Below are 15,672 nucleotides of genomic sequence, written 5' to 3'. Positions count from 1 at the left end.
TCTCTGCCTCTGCACACACTGCCTTGAATTCTCACCAGCACCTGTGGGGTTTTCCCTCCAAGAGGCAGACACTTAGATCAATACACTAGCCGAGGGAGCAGCCAGAGAATAGCAGTCCAGGCAGTTCCATTGCCCTCTTGCCACAGTACTGCTGTCTGTCTCCAGCTCGAGTGTCTTCATTTGACAAATGTTTATTGAGCGTGTCGCACGTGTCAGGCCCTCTTTGGGGTGGCGGACATTCAGAGGTCCACAGAAGAGGCTTGTTCTTGGAGACCATCCTATGGATGGAGTGCTCTGTTTGCAGAACAGCTAATGCTGACAGTGGGGAGGTCCAGCCGGTCCCCAGATGTGTCCCTTTGCTGAACTTCACTGAGCCGGTTTCCTCTTCTGTAAAGTCAAGACTGTGCAGCAGTCAGCCTTGAGAACCAAACCTCAGATCACACTGTGGCTGCTGCTTATTGACTGTGTGGCCCGGGGTGATTCTGCTTGGTTCTCCAGACTCGATTTCTCACATGTAAAATAAAGAACTGCTGCTCTGTAGGATTGTGAACACGTGTTGTGCTACCTGTCATTAGCTATGAAGCATTGCGAAAGTGATCTATAAATGTCAGGGCTGCCTTGCTTTCCCTGCGCACAGGTTCTTAATTTTATATATTAATACAAAATACTCAGCACAGAGAAAGCACTGGCTAAATGATGACTGCTAGAAAGACGGTGACAACTGCATATAAATTTGTTGGATGCACTGTACTTGCAGGTATGTTTAAATATGCACATACATCTAATTTGTTCTGTGACATCGTGGAAACACTGGGCCAAATCTCCTGGTTGAACCCACCTCCACTCAACTTTTCCATTGACAAAAATAGGCCTCCAAATGCCAGGCTGGCTTCTGTGCAGGAAATGACTAATACAATCAACTGTTTATGTATTATATCACAACCCGGAGGCCTGTGTCTCGCACTAGCTATCAATCTCCAAGGAGCCTAGCCATTAGGATGTTGAAGCAGGCTCCTCTGCTTGCCTCTCTATTCAGCCTGCGGTCAGCAGGTGGTCAGAACTGAGTGGATTCCCTCCAGAGGATGAATCCTCTCCTGAGTCAGGCTGAGCAACCAGTGAGACTTACACTTCTCTCTGTAAATGAGTAAACTGGCATTCTGGTGTTTGTTTTTAAACGTATTTAAATTCCTCATAACATCATAAATCACCCTGTTCAGTAGTAGATTAGCGACCGTCACTCTGGATATCACCAGGAGAGGCTGGCCTGGCTTCAACTGAAGGAACCTTTTCATGTGGGAGAGCAGGACCCTGGCTGAGGGTCCCAGAGGCCTCAGCCCCACACTGGCTGCGCCTTGGTCCCTCCCACGGGTTGTTGCTGAGTCTGACCACCCTAGGACTTCCTAGAACACAGTGTGAGCAGCAGTACGGTGGCCTAGAGGGAAGAGAGCACAGTCATCAGGCAGTTGATTAAATTTTTCTTTTCCTTTACTTCAGTGGAGACGCCTTTCCCCCAGGGATCGGAGTTGGGGGTTGGGAGGGAGAAGTGTGATCGTGCCCCCTGGTGGACAGTGTGAGCAAAAGCACCTAGACCTCCTCAGGACTTGTGGTGGGGGCTCCCCTAGACCTCTGAGCCATGGGAAGCAGAGCCAGCTGGAAGCCATAAATCTAGGCCCTCATTCTCTGTTCAAGATTTTCCTTCTCCGCATGCTCCCGCCCTTGAATTCTCTGGGGCCTCTCAGAGTACCAGGTCTCCTGACCTCTGGTATCTGCCTCTGGCTGCACAAGTTCACGCCTGTTGGGCTGAGGGAAGGGTTGTAGGTCCTCTCTGAGGCCTCTGGGTGTAGAGTGAGGTATGCCTGCCCCCTTCCCTCTCCCCACTTTAGGAAAACCAACATTGTTGCCGCTCCTAGGAGACAGCGTGGCATGGTGACAGGAATTTGCTGGTATATAAACTGATGCTGAAGCTGAGGCTCTAATACTTTGGCCACCTGATGCGAAGAGCTGACTCATTTGAAAAGACCCTGATGCTAGGAAAGATTGAAGGTGGGAGGAGAAGGGGACGACAGAGGATGAGATAGTTGGATGACATCACTGAATCGATGGACATGAGTTTGAGTAAAGTCTGGGAGTTGGTGATGGACAGGGAGGCCTGGCGTGCTGCAGTCCATGGGGTCGCAAAGAGTCAGACGCAACCGAGAGACTGAACTGAAACTTGGGTTTGAATACCAGCTTCACTATATGCTAGCTGGTCGCCTGAAGTTTCTATACCACTGTATGAATCTACTCAGGCTCCCGTAACGAAATACCACACAGATCAAGTGGCTTAAACAAAAGAAACTAATTTTCTCACACTCTGCAGGCTAGAAGTCCAGCGTTGAGGTGTTGGCAGATTTCATTTCTCCCAGAGCCTCTCTTCTTGGTTTGCAGATGACGGCCTTCTCTCTGTGTGCTCACTTGGCCTTCTCTGTGTCCTCACTTTCCTGCTGTCTTTTTCTTTTTTTATAAGGACACTAGTACTATTGCATTAAGCCTACTTTATGACCTCATTTAATCTTAACTTAGTTAACTCTTTAACTGCCCTATGTCCATATATAACCACATTGGGCCTTAGAGCTTCAATATGTGAATTCTCAGTTTAGTTCAGTTGCTCATATCAGGTATGACATTCAGTTCAGTTCAGTTCAGATGCTCAGTCATGTCTGAAACTTTGAGACCCCATGGACTGCAGCACATCAGGCTTCCCTGTCCATCACCAGCTCCTGGAGCCTACTCAAATTCATGTCCATTGCGTTGGTAATGCCATCCAACCATCTCATCCTCTGTCGTCCCCGTCTCCTCCTGCCTTCAATCTTTCCCAGTGTCAGGGTCTTGTCTAAGGAATCAGTTCTTTGCATCAGGTCGCCAAAGTATTGGAGCTTCAGCATCATCCCTTCCTATGAATATTCAGGACTGATTTCCTTTAGGAATGACTAGTTCGATCTCCTTGCAGTCCAAAGGACTCTCAAGAGTCTTCTCCAACACTACAGTTCAAAAGTATCAGTTCTTCAGCGCTCGTTTTTCTTTATGGTCCAACTCTCACATCCATACATGACTACTGGAAAAACCATAGCTTTGGATACAATTCAGTCCATAACAACCACTCTGTGCCTTAGTTTCCCCATCTGTAAAATAGGAATAGTAATAACATGTATCTCATATGTTGCCATGAGTTGATTAAATATTGTAAAAGAAAGTGCCCCCCACCCCACACACTAACCTGGTTCCTGGTTAGTGTGTTCCTAACCCTGGTTCGTGACACAGCATTCCTAAATCCTTTTCAGTTTCCTGGATGACGTAATGTGTTTTGTTCTAATGATGTGACTCTAGGTAGGCTCCTGGGTAGGGGCAGGTCCCCAGAAAGACCAAGCCATGATTAGAAGCTTAGAAGAGGAGATAGAAAGGAAGTTAATGAACAATCATGCCTATTGGATGATGTTGCTATAAAAACCCCTGAAGTGCAAGGCTCAGAGAGCTTCTGAGCTGGTCCACACGTGGAGGTGCTAGCAGAGTGGCCTGATCCAGAGAGAGACTGGGAACTCCACGCCCTCTCACATACCTTGTGTTCGTCTCTCTGCATGTTCCTGAGTTATATTCTTTTATAATAAACAGATGATCTAGTAGGTAAACTTCTCCCAAGTTCTGTGAACCTCTCCAGCAAGTTAAACCTGATGAGGGGTCAGGAGAGTCTCCAGTTTATACTTGCTTGGTCAGAAGCACACGTGACAACCTAGACTTAGTGATTGGTGTCTGAGGGGTGGGGGTTGGGGCAAGCAGCCTTGCGGGTTTGAGACCGTAACCTGTGGGATCTGACTGTCTCTCTAAGTAGAGGGTGTCAGGCTTGAGTTAAATTGCAGCACACCCCTCTGGTGCTCCAGAGACTTGCTTGGTGTGCAGAAGAGCTCCTGCACATTTGATGACTAGGTGGGTCAGAAGTGACGTGTTCTGTGTGAGTGGTAAAAGAGAAGTGGATTTTTCCCACTCAGTATGTAGACAGACACACTGCATATGAAACTCTTGTCCTCCACCTCAGCACCCCCCACCCCATCCCCTCCTCACCACCACTTCACAAGTGTTTGCATTACGTGTGATGACCAGAGTCAGACTTTGCAAAACGTTTTATGTAACCGTAGACTTGCAACCCACTCCAGTACTCTTGCCTGGAAAATCCCATGGGTGGAGGAGCCTGGTAGGCTGCAGTCCATGGGGTCGCCAAGAGTCAGACATGACTGAGCGACTTCACTTTCACTTTTCACTTTCATGCATTGGAGAAGGAAATGGCAACCCACTCCAGTGTTCTTCCCTGGAGAATCCCAGGGACGGGGGAGCCTAGTGGGCTGTCGTCTATGGGGTCACAGAGTCAGACATGACTGAAGTGACTTAGCAGCAGCAGCAGCAGACTTGCCAGGGTTCCTTTGGGAGTTTATTTCTTCTCAAAAATGGGTGGAATAACTCATTTACTTGGTTGTGCGAATTAAACGAAGTTGAATTAGATAACTAATAAAAAGTCTCTAACATAGGAGTGCAATAAATGGAAATGTCCTCCCTCGCTCTGAAATCCCACTTAAGCACTAGTGAGAATATTGCTCTTCAAGATAATCATACTTAGAAATACGTTAAAAGCATATGGATGTCATGATTTCATTGCTGTGTAAAAGTGCACATGTTATGTGTTAAGTTAAAAGCAAGACAAGTTGGTTTCATGAGTTCAGTGCTGCTCACATGTGTTTTAAGTTAAAAGTCGGAATCCAGCATGATAGCACCGTCCCGTTCTCCAGCATGAATCCTCCCCCACCCCCACTTGAGGGGACAGGAGGAGGCCAGGCTACAGCTCTGCCCATCTGAACTGGCTTATCTACCAAAGAGACCACTCGGTAAGGAAGAATGGGGAGAGTTTGCTTCCCCTGAGTAAGAGTGAGGAAGCAAAGACACCCCAGCGATGGCTGAATATTCAAAGTATTATGTGCAGAGTCAGATCTTAGCCCTACCCCCACCAAGTGTGACCTCCCCTTGAGCCTGCTCTTCAGCACGTCAGTGTTTCAAACCTGGGTTCCCTTAAATCTCAGAACGATTGCTTTCTCCATGTGGTAGAGCGGTGAGTCAACAAGCACTTTTTATAAAGCCGAGGGAGCAGTTGCAGAGGAGTCATCACCTGTTGGAATGGCACAGAGAGGGGGCGAAATCAAAGCTCAGGGCTTTGAAAGAACCCTTACATCTTCATTTAAGGATTTAAAGTCACCAAAGCCTTAAATCTCAGAGACCTGCATCACCCCACGCTGTGCATGAGAGACAACTAAAGGTACCGCCTCTAAACTGTGGCACATCTTTCCCTGCTTCCGTTAGATAATTTAGCTCTGCTCTGAGCATTTCCCAACTATAGGGAATGTGGTTGGTATTGCTGCCCCTGACCTTCAGGTCTCTAGAGTGTTTACTAGGGACAGAGCTTGCTAATTACTAGAGACAGAGATGATCTAGGCTGGGAACCCCCCTCCAGGAACTGACCACCAGTAAGGGGTGGCGAGCAGGCAGGCAGGCAGAGAGGTGGGCGTTGTAGACAGTATTGAAATTACAGGTCAGTTGTTGGTGCCTGGCGCGCTGTCAGCACCAGATGCGCATTAGTCATTATGATGAGGGTCCACTTTGACAGCATAAGCCATCAGCATAGGATGTTAGCATAGGACGAATTTTTCCAGTAGAGTGATCTTGCCCTGAAAAGTAGGAAAGAGGAGAGTTAAGTAAGCGGTACTAGCGGACCCACGGCCCCAGAGGGCAGGTGTCTTGTTTTCTGCTCGGTTGCTCAGCACGTTGCAGACAGTCTGGGGAGAAACAGCAGGAACAGCTGACGTGCTCATTGGGGTCAGTGTAGAAATGCTCTTTGGGTCCTCCCTGGCTGCCCAGGTTGTTGCCAGGCTGAATAATTAATCAGGCTGATTCCTTGCTTCAGCCGGATAGAGAACTAGGTCAGGCTCCACTCCAGAGTCCCCAGGCACCTCTCTGGTAGATCCCACTGAGGGGCTGAATTTAGAAAGCATTTCAGTGTTTCAGTGTTTCCTAATTTTGTTTCAAACTGTGTCCATCATGACAGTGATCTACATTCCTATGTAACATGACCACAGGTTCTGATTTGCTGAAGACTTCCCTGTGCGTTATGGGAACCACAATCTAAGGAAGATATCTGGAACCCTGAAAAGCCTGTGCATTTTTAGACAGTACTCTGAAAGTCATTTGAGGTCACAGCCCTTTGTTTATTTCTGGCTGCCTTATTTCTCAGCAAAATCTGGACAGACCTGTAGGCAAAAATCAGATCTGCACCGTTTCTGATGCAGTAACTGGGGAGGGAAAGGGCAGAGGACAGATCCAGATTCTTCGAGAGACATCCCAGGATATAGGCTCTCAAACGTGATGACTATATCCTAGATGGTTACCTTACGGCAGCCATCACTATGAAGTAAAAACGGATTCTCTCTCCGTTTCTCTGCAGGCTGTATGATTATTCAAAAGATCCTTCCTCATAGTCACATACAGCAAAAATACATATATTTTTTCCCACCTGACCCCAAGAACACAGATATAAACAGCCTCCGCAGAGCAGCTCTGCGTAGCTCAGGCAGCAGCGGGATCTCTATGTTCTTAGGATGCAGGCGAGACAGGCTTGAGTCCCTGTCTCATATCCTGCAAAAGTTCATGGGTCCACCCCTCACCCACCAGCACCCCCACCAGTTCTGCCGGTTACTTGGGCTTATGTTTCTCTTGTGTTGACTCCCAGTGCTCCACTCAGAGGCTTTTGCCACTACTCTCCTCTGCCAAGCATTTACCCAGGGCAGGAGTTCACCCTTCTCTTCATTCCTGATGATGTCAGCCACCTCTCTATCAGGCTCTTGCTGGAGCATCAGGGGTAATTTAGAGAGGGCTTACGTTGCATCAGAAGTTAGTCACTGGTTTTCAAAACTGGGTGTTGGACTTCCTTCACCTTTATAAGTCACTCAGGCACTGCCTGCCATTTCAGAACTTCCCCAGAGGCTCTGCAGCCCTTTCTCACTGCCCTTCCCCCATTTCCCTTTCTCCCCTAAACTCCTGATCCTTTCTTATGTAGAGCCGGCTAACCATTTTCCTCATCCACTTTTCAAAAAAGAACTCAGATGCCAGCTACTCAGCTTTTTCTACCCTAAACACATGTTACCTTAATTGATGTCTTGATGAGTTGAGCACTCTGATTTCCAGACTCCTTGGGATTCTTTTAAAGTGTTTTATATTCCCAGAACCTTTGGACAGCTTTGGATCCTCTTTCCATTACAGGCAAACCCACATAACTTTGGATGTATTTGTAGGAGATTTAGAACTTCTTGAAGCCCATCAGTGGATCTCCGGGGTCCATGGACTCTTAGGTGGGCTTATGAGATGATGGAGCCTGGGGGCTTTCTTCCCCTCCTCTCTGGGCCTCGGGCCTCTTCCCATCCCCAGCCACCCAAGGTATAGCCATAGTAATGTTTGATCATAAGTTGGAAAAATGAAACAGAATTGACTGACTGTTGGAGGAATTCCCCAGTCCTGATGCTTTTGCCTGGGCTTCCCAGGTGGATCAGTGGTCAAGAATCCACTTGCCATTGCAGAAGCTGAAGGAGACATGGATTCGATCTCTGGGTCAGGAAGTTCCCCTGGAGGAGGAAATGGCAACCCAGTGCAGTCTTCTTACCTGAAAAATCCTATGGGCAGAAGAGTCTGGAGGGCTACAGTCCATGGGGTCTCAAAGAGTCAGACACAACTGAGTGACTCTGCACGCATGCATGACGCTTTTGAAAGGGATCAGCGTGCCTTCCTGTTCAGTGGCTCTGTCTTGTCTGACTCTGCGACCCTTTGGACTATAGCCCACCAGGATCAAGATCCACCAGGATCTTCCCAACCCAGGGATTGAACCTGCATCTTCTGTGTCTCCTGCGTTGCAAGTGGATTCTTTACCCCCTGAGCCAGAGACCTTGTGAAAATACCAGCCACCTTTTCTTGAGCATCCGCTTTGGGCCAGGTCCTATTCTTACCATCAGGCTTCCCATTAATCATGCCAGCACCCCCAGGTGGTCCATACCACCATCCTCACGGCAGCAGGTGAAGAGACTGACGTGCACCAAGATTTAGTAACTTGGCTCCAATCACACCGCTTATAGTAGCCAGTGTGGGATTTGATCCTATGTTAGTGACTTGAAAGCCTAGACCCTAAACCACTGTCTCATATCCCCTCCCCCACACACAATTGTACCTTACTGGTGGGTTACGTCACCAGAGCTGTGCAACCTCTGGTGTCACAGCCAAATGAATCCTCCCTTCTAGTTTTTTTAAATACCACTCAGAGCAGAGCGTTTGGCCTCTCAGGTTCATTGATGTCCCTCCAGTACTTGGCATATCACAGTTATCAGTAAATCTTTGTTAAATGAATAAACCCATCCATCCTACAAGGCTCAGCTCAATACCATATCCTTTAGTAAGCTGTCCATGATTCCCTCTCTCTGAGTTAAAAGACTCCCAACACATACGTGTGCCTCTCTGTCCCCATATTTCTCATTTCCATGCAATAGACTCCTGCTTTATGTCTATTCTACATCCTGCTCATTTCCCTATGTCTCCAGGAACCAATAGGCACTCAGTAAATGTTTACTAACTTGTATACACAGTTGTTATTGTTCTGCAGAGTAATCTAGCTTAGTGGTAAGCAATTCCAATAAATGAGTATGGATTAGGATTACACTTGCAGTGTAAACTAAATTGTAGCTTTTCTCTTGGATGTTCTTAGTTTTTTTAATATCTATAATTTAGTGTCGCTATCAATTCTGCTATCATTTACTTTTATGTCATCATCCTTCAGGACTTATGTAGAGCATTAACTGTGTTCTGGGCATCGAAGGTGGTGCCTCGTGGATTACGCTGGTCTGAGCGGCAGCATCTCTGATGCCTTGCACAGAGCTGGCTCACCTGGCTGGAGGCAAGGCTTGTGTCTGACTATAACTCCATCGGCTCCAATTCCCTTGTCTCTCCCCTCCCCCATTTTCAGCCAGTAGGCTCTCATCTTGCTTGTCCTTGTTAAAACTCAGGAGGAGGAGGAGAAGAAAGCCTGTGGGAGAACGAAGAAGGACATGAGAGGGTCTCTTGGAGCCAGAGAGAGAAGAGAGGGAACATGTGCTGAGGGCCTGCAGCGCCCCTTCCCTGCGCTTCCTTGCTCGCTTTGGCTCTCCTGGAAGTGCTCTGAGCCTAGTGTTAATGTCATTTTGCAACTGAGTAAGTATAGGTTCCTGGAGGCTGAGCCACACTGATGGGACTAGAGGAATGCGGACGCATGACTGACGGGCCCCAGAAACCAAGGCTTGGCACTGTTTCTGCCCCTCAATGTGTGTCTCAGGAAGAGGTTCTCCGCAGGCATCCGTCTCTGTTAACAGAGGACTCAAACAGAAGTTGAAATAGGATGTGTGTTTCCAACGAAGATCTGACCATTGGTTCCAGTGCAGGGGAGAGGGAACAGGTGGGAGAGAAGGAAGCCCCAGCCGAGAGCCACATCCCTCCCGGTTCAGCCGTGACCCTGGTCCCCTAAATGCCCATGATGACTGATGGCAGCAACAGGCACAGCAGCGAACTCTGCCCAGTTCATCCTCACAATACGCACAGGTTATCGTGAGACAGGGACTTCGGTGTCCTTGTTTTACAGGTGAGGAAACTGAGGCACAGAACGGTTAATGAGCACGCCCAAGATCACACATAGTAAGTGGCAGTCCTGAGATTTGAACCTCGATCTGCCTTTTAGGATCAGTCGTGGGAACAGCACGACACCGAGTAAGGAATTTCTCCAAGTGTGGTCCCCAGGCCCGCAGCTTCAGCATCACCTGGGAGACTATTACAAATTCAGGTTTGAGGGCCCTACCCTGACCCACGGAATCAGGAACTGTGGTGATGGTGTCTGGTTTTCTGTGTTTTAACAGAGCCTTCTGAGTGTTTTAGCTGTGGCTGATGTCAGTTAAACTAGAGAAATCTTTAAAATCCACACATAAAAGTTAAAATTTATCAATAACATAATAAATTTTTATTGAGTTCTTATTATATGCCAGAAATGCTAAAGGTTTTACCTATATTATCTCAGTCCAACAACAGTACTATAAAGTATAGGTACTATTATTATCCCTATTTTACAGATAAAAAAACTAAGTCTTAGAGACCTGCAGTGATTTCCCCAAAGTCACTAGCTGGTAGGTACAAAGTCGTGACTTGAATCTAGATCCGCCTGATGACACAGACACCTGAACCATTCATTACTCATTTTTACCCTTTTGGTAAAGAGCTATTGAAGAATGAGCATCAGAGTACAAATGTTGGGGTTTTTTCCTTCAAAATTTGAAAAAAGTGTGTAAACAGTCAGATTGATCAGCTATTTGATTACGTATTTGGATTGAATATTTTGAGTTCCTCCTATTCTATGAGTGTTTATTCAGAAAGCTGGTTATATATTAATAATTTCCTGACTTTAAGGAAAAGTGGTGGCTATAAACCTTCCTGGCCACACGGGGGCAGCACCAAGTAGCGCAGGTTGCTCTTTGCTGCTTGGTTCTTTGGGAGGAAATAGAGCTGGCTTCTTAGTGGGACTTCTACATACATCCAACTCCTCTTACTGTGGCCATAAGGACCCGTGGTGAAGTTTTTCAGATCAGAAACTAAATTACAACAGCAGAATTATTGAATACATACAGAAAATTAATTGTATTGTGAGGACTATTGTTTTTTGAAATCCATGCATTCTTGGATTCAAAGACAAAAAAACAGCCAGTATTCTTTTTCACCTTCCTTAATGTTAATAAATTCTTTGAGTATTCACAGACTATAGGATTCTGTAATAGGCTGTGTAAAAAAGTGGAGAAATGTGTTTCTCGCTTCTAGTTTTAGAGCATAGCACCATCCCTGTTAGGGTATTATTAGGGTGTATTAGGGTATTATTCCCTGTTCCCCCCTGACACACACACACACCCTGCCATGTTGAACCCATTTCCACCCCGGCATATCTCATGCATATGATACCTTCAAACCTCAGTCTCTGTGCCAAAGGGTGAATTCACTGGAATTTCGACTAGAGTGACTAATTTATTATGCAAACTAGGACACTTTTGAGAATAAAAGGAGCTGCTCTTAATGATTTTGCCAGAAAACAAACATAAGCCAAAACCATCCTGGGGATAATCGGAACATGGGGATCATGTAATTACACATCTCCTGTCTCCTTTCATTTTCCCCCTGGATGACCCCCTTTAAGGTGTGTGTGGCACTGGACCATTTGTACTTTCACTCAGCAGTGCTCATGGTGTGTTTTCTACCTGTGTTATGTTGTTTTCTCCTCGTGAGAACCCTCTGAGGTAAGTATTACTGTTATTCCCATGTTTGCAAATTAAAAAAATGAGATTTTGTAAGTTACACAGCCAAGATCACAGTGCCTTTAAGTCAGAGCTAAAATTTTAATTTAGGCTGTCCCTGCTTTTGGACTGGGCTTCCTTGGTGACCCAGATGGTAAAAGAAACTGCCTGCCAGTGCAGGAGATGCGGTTCCATCCCTGGGTCAGGAAGATCCCCTGGAGGAGGAAATCACTACCCACTCCAGTATTCTTGCCTGGAGAATCCCATGGACAGAGGAGCCTGGCGAGTCAGACACGACTGAGAACATGTGCTCTTGGGCCAGATACACTCAACTGTATTGACCTTGCTGACTGTGTTCCTGTGCCTCTTGTGGGCCCAGCCCAGTTGGACTCTGCTCCTCCAGCAGCATTTCAGGCATAGGGCAGAGCAGTAAGAGTGAGGGCCCAGAGGTCAAACTGAGGTCCACCATTTATCAGCCTTGCGCTCCACTCTCCTTCCTCTTCTGTAACATGGATACAGTAACTTAGTATCAACCTGGTAGGGTTGAGGTGAGGATTAAATGAGTAAATACCTATAAGATGACTTCTAGAACTCACCTAAGGGTGGGACCTGGTTGCCAGTAGAACCCACTGGGTTCTAGGGGGTGGAAACTTTCAGTCCCATGCCCATCCCCAAGGAAGGGAGAGGAGCTGGAGATTGAGTTCAGTCACCAGTGTGGCCTGTGATTTAACCAATCATGCCTATGTAGTGAAGCCTCTGTAAAACCCACAGAGGACAGGATTCAGAGAGTTTCCAGGCTGGTATGCACGTGGAGGTTGGGGAGAATGACACCTGGGAAGCGCATGGGAGCTCTGCACGCTTTCTCTGCACTGTGTCCTGTGCATATCTTCCTTCTGGCTGTTCTTTGAGTTGTATCCTTTTATCATAAACCTCCAGGAGATAGTGGAGGACAGAGGAGCCTGGCGTGCTACAGTCCATGGGGTCTCAAAGACACGACTTAGTGACCAAACAATTGCATCAGTGATCTAGTACTTAAAATGTTTCTCTGAGTTCTGCTGGCCACTCCACCGAATAAAGCAAACCCAGTGAGGACAGTCCATCAGAACATTCGAGCTGTATCTGGTTGGCTAGAAGCTCAGGTGATAATAGGTTTGCAGTTGGCAACTGAAGTTGGCAGGGGTGTGGGGGAGGGGGTCTTGTAGGGCTGAGCCCCAAACCTGTGGGATCTGATGGTTTCTCCAGTTAGATAGTATCAGAAATGAGCTGAACTTTCAGACACCCTGCTGGTGACTGAGAACTGCTCTTTGGCGTAGAGCTAAAGCTCTACACATTTGGTGAAGGTGGAAAAGGTGAGATTTTCCATTATAAGGTGCTGCATAGCAAGACCAAAATGGCAGATGGAAGCAGGGAGATTGTGGGGTTGTGATTTTACTCACCAGGGACTACGTTGGGAACCAACAAAGAAAAGTTACTGAGCTGCACAGCGCCCCCTGCAGGAAGCAGCATATGAGTACTTACAGGCATGGCCCTTGAAGTTGTGGGTCTTAATGAAACGTGGGGAGATGCGCTATGGTGTCCTCTTGTGGTATTTCTGACATGTCCACTTGCAGGAGTAGTTTGGTCTCAGGATAAAGGGAGCAGAGCCTCAGAGGGAGCAGCCCTGGCTCCTGTGGCACCTTCCTCTTGGGCAGTGTCTCTCCAGCAGATACACATGCGCACATGAACTGTGAGGGCATCTCCCAGAACCTTTCCCGGGACCCGGGATCCTGAGTAGCTTTTGCAGTCGTTGCAGCGATGGCCTTCTGCTTTTGGAATTTCTGTAAGAGGCCTCGTGGGCACTGTCAGTGCTCAGGAGCTGTTCCATTCCACACGGGTCCTCACCGGGTCCCAGGTACCTCGGTCCTTCCCCTCTAGGATCCACATTCTGTTGACGTTTTCAGTATTTTGGTGGGGTATTTTTTTGAGAAACTGACCGACAATTCAGGAAGGAGGCACCCCGTCTGGGTACAGGGGCTGAGACACAGAGAACGTTAAACTAGACTGAATGTGGTCACCTTGGGACACTTCGCTGCAGTTCTTCATTTTGTTAGGAAGTGCAGTTTTGGAAACTTTAGAAGATGCTGTCTTGAGAGTCAGCCTGTTGGCTCCACAAAAGTGTGGCACCTTGTTTGCCCCTCCTGTCCTGGGAATGTGATCTCTTCAATTGATGTGCAGCTCAGGAGGGGACCTGAGTCACAGGTTGCCAGCTACCTGGTAACCCTGGCAGTTAACCGCTAGGTAGATGCTGTATCCAAATTGCCCTCATATGTCCCATGAACTTCTTTATAAATTTTTGGATTTTTTTAACTTGTTGCAACATGCATATGATACTTTCCATATTAAAAAAAAATTGAATACCTGAACTTTTAAAAAGAAGATGAGGAGCATGATCTCAAGCTGAATATCTCTAAATGATAAAAGAATAAATTGAATTTGTGCTCTGTTTTCTTACAGGTTAATTACTCTGTAGGCTTCTAAGGATTTGGTTCTAATAACAAACACTGAGATTTGTTATGATGCACGCACACCCCCACCCTCTGTTTTCCTTCATTTCTGGATATTAGAGAATACATTTTGGCCCATTGATATTAGAAACAAGTGCCAGACATGTATTTAATTATTTCTCCCTTCTATTGTCTTTTCCTAGATACTTAGCAAGTAACAAATCTCACAGAGATTACTCCTTGTGAGAACCCTCTGAGGTTATTACTATTGAAAAATCCTGACTGATACTAGGTAAAAGATACTGCTACTGTCATGTACTAGAAAAAAGAGCTTACAAATGTTTAAACCCATGAGCCCTATCATTCTTCTTCTAATAATTGGTTCTAAGAAAAAAACTGAACACACACAGAGAAAGGTAGGCAAGAATGTAGTTATTACTACATTTTTTAGAGTAAAAAATAGCCACAATTAAAATTTTCAACAATCAAGAATTAGTTATTAGATGATTGAACATTTTGTAGTCATTGAAGACACATTGTGCACATTTTGTAGAGGATCTTGGGCTACCTGTGGCCAGTAAGTAATCTCCGGTTCTCTGGTTTTCTCCCAGTGTTTCGCTGTGCGCTCTCTGGGGTGGGTGGAAATGGCAGAGGAGGACCTCGCTCCCGGCAAGAGTAGTGTTGCTGTCAACAACTGCATCAGGCAGCTTTCCTACTGCAAAAACGACATCCGAGATACAGTCGGCATTTGGGGAGAGGTAAGTTACAGGTGAAAATAATTAATGTCAGGCTTGCTTGCATTCCTGCTGTGCCGAGAGACACAGTTCTGAGGGGCACTGAAGGTATTTATTGGGTACCAGGGATAGTCCACACTCAGCCAACCATTTTCACTTTAGGTAATCAGCCAGCAGTGGTCCCTGGTTCTGTCCTGTAATACTGAGATTGTTGGTAGGGTTGACTGATGAAGATGGCCTCTGTCGCCTTTGTGAGGACCCAAGGAAATGCACTGTGTGCGTATGTGCGTGTGGCAGGGAGGGGTGGGCTGGATTTGATCTCCCTGTGGGTCACATCCTACAAAATGTATTTAACATAGGTGACAGTGTCAGCCCGAACCCTTTTAGAGTCTCTTAGCACCTTGAGGTATTTTCCAGGAAGCAGCTGCACGGAGGAGTGGTTACCAGGTGGGAATTATGCTGGGGGCCTCTCCCCACTGGGTCTGGCTGCAGACTTCTCTTAGGCTGCAGCCAATGACCCAGTTCCTGGTGGGAAAGGACAAAGAGAGAGTGGGAAAAGGCACCAGAAATTCCCAGTCAGCTCTCAGTTATCCGAAAGCACGTCACCTGGTTGGCCCCCGGGGGCCCTAGGACCTGCCCTGCTCACGGGGGCCCAGCTCCTCAGGACACTATGATGATGCAGCTCCTGAGCACGCGGCAGCCCTCAGCTGAAGCGGGAAGAAGGGAGCCTGGCCTTCACTGGGGGGACAAGTTGGGGAGCTGCAACCCTCCCCTCTAGCTTGGCTCGTCCTCTTGGCTCTGCCAACCATTGCTTAGCTGCTCACCAGCTACCCAACCTCCATGAGGTGCTGGGAGACAGAATCTGTCCAGGACCTGCACCTCAATCATGGTTAATCTACAGACTGGTTAATTATTGGCTGGCTCTTTGCCCAGGGTCTGGACACAACTGTGACCTTAATGTGTCCACAGAAAGAAACCCTGCCCACAGCAAGCTGTGTGAGCCGCAGCTCCCCGAAAGACACACTGGGCGGTGCTTCAGGTCTG

At 47.1% G+C, this 15,672-nt stretch overlaps 1 protein-coding gene across 18 annotated transcripts in view; it reads left to right on the top strand.

Annotated features, from left to right (window-relative positions):
* The window catches only part of APBB2 (amyloid beta precursor protein binding family B member 2), a 388,982-nt gene that overhangs the window by 304,467 nt on the left and 68,843 nt on the right, over positions 1-15,672 (top strand). For all 18 annotated transcript variants that reach the window (XM_055435278.2, XM_055435274.2, XM_055435271.2 and 15 more), the window contains one exon: positions 14,506-14,652. In XM_055435278.2, coding sequence (XP_055291253.2) covers positions 14,506-14,652 — 147 coding nt within the window. The remainder of the gene's footprint in view (positions 1-14,505; positions 14,653-15,672) is intronic.

Source organism: Moschus berezovskii, chromosome 5 (assembly GCF_049115385.1).
Source record: "Moschus berezovskii isolate FMDL1 chromosome 5, NW_MosBer_1.0, whole genome shotgun sequence".
NCBI classification, from domain to species: domain Eukaryota; kingdom Metazoa; phylum Chordata; class Mammalia; order Artiodactyla; family Moschidae; genus Moschus; species Moschus berezovskii.
This window is presented reverse-complemented; position numbering and strand designations above follow the sequence as displayed.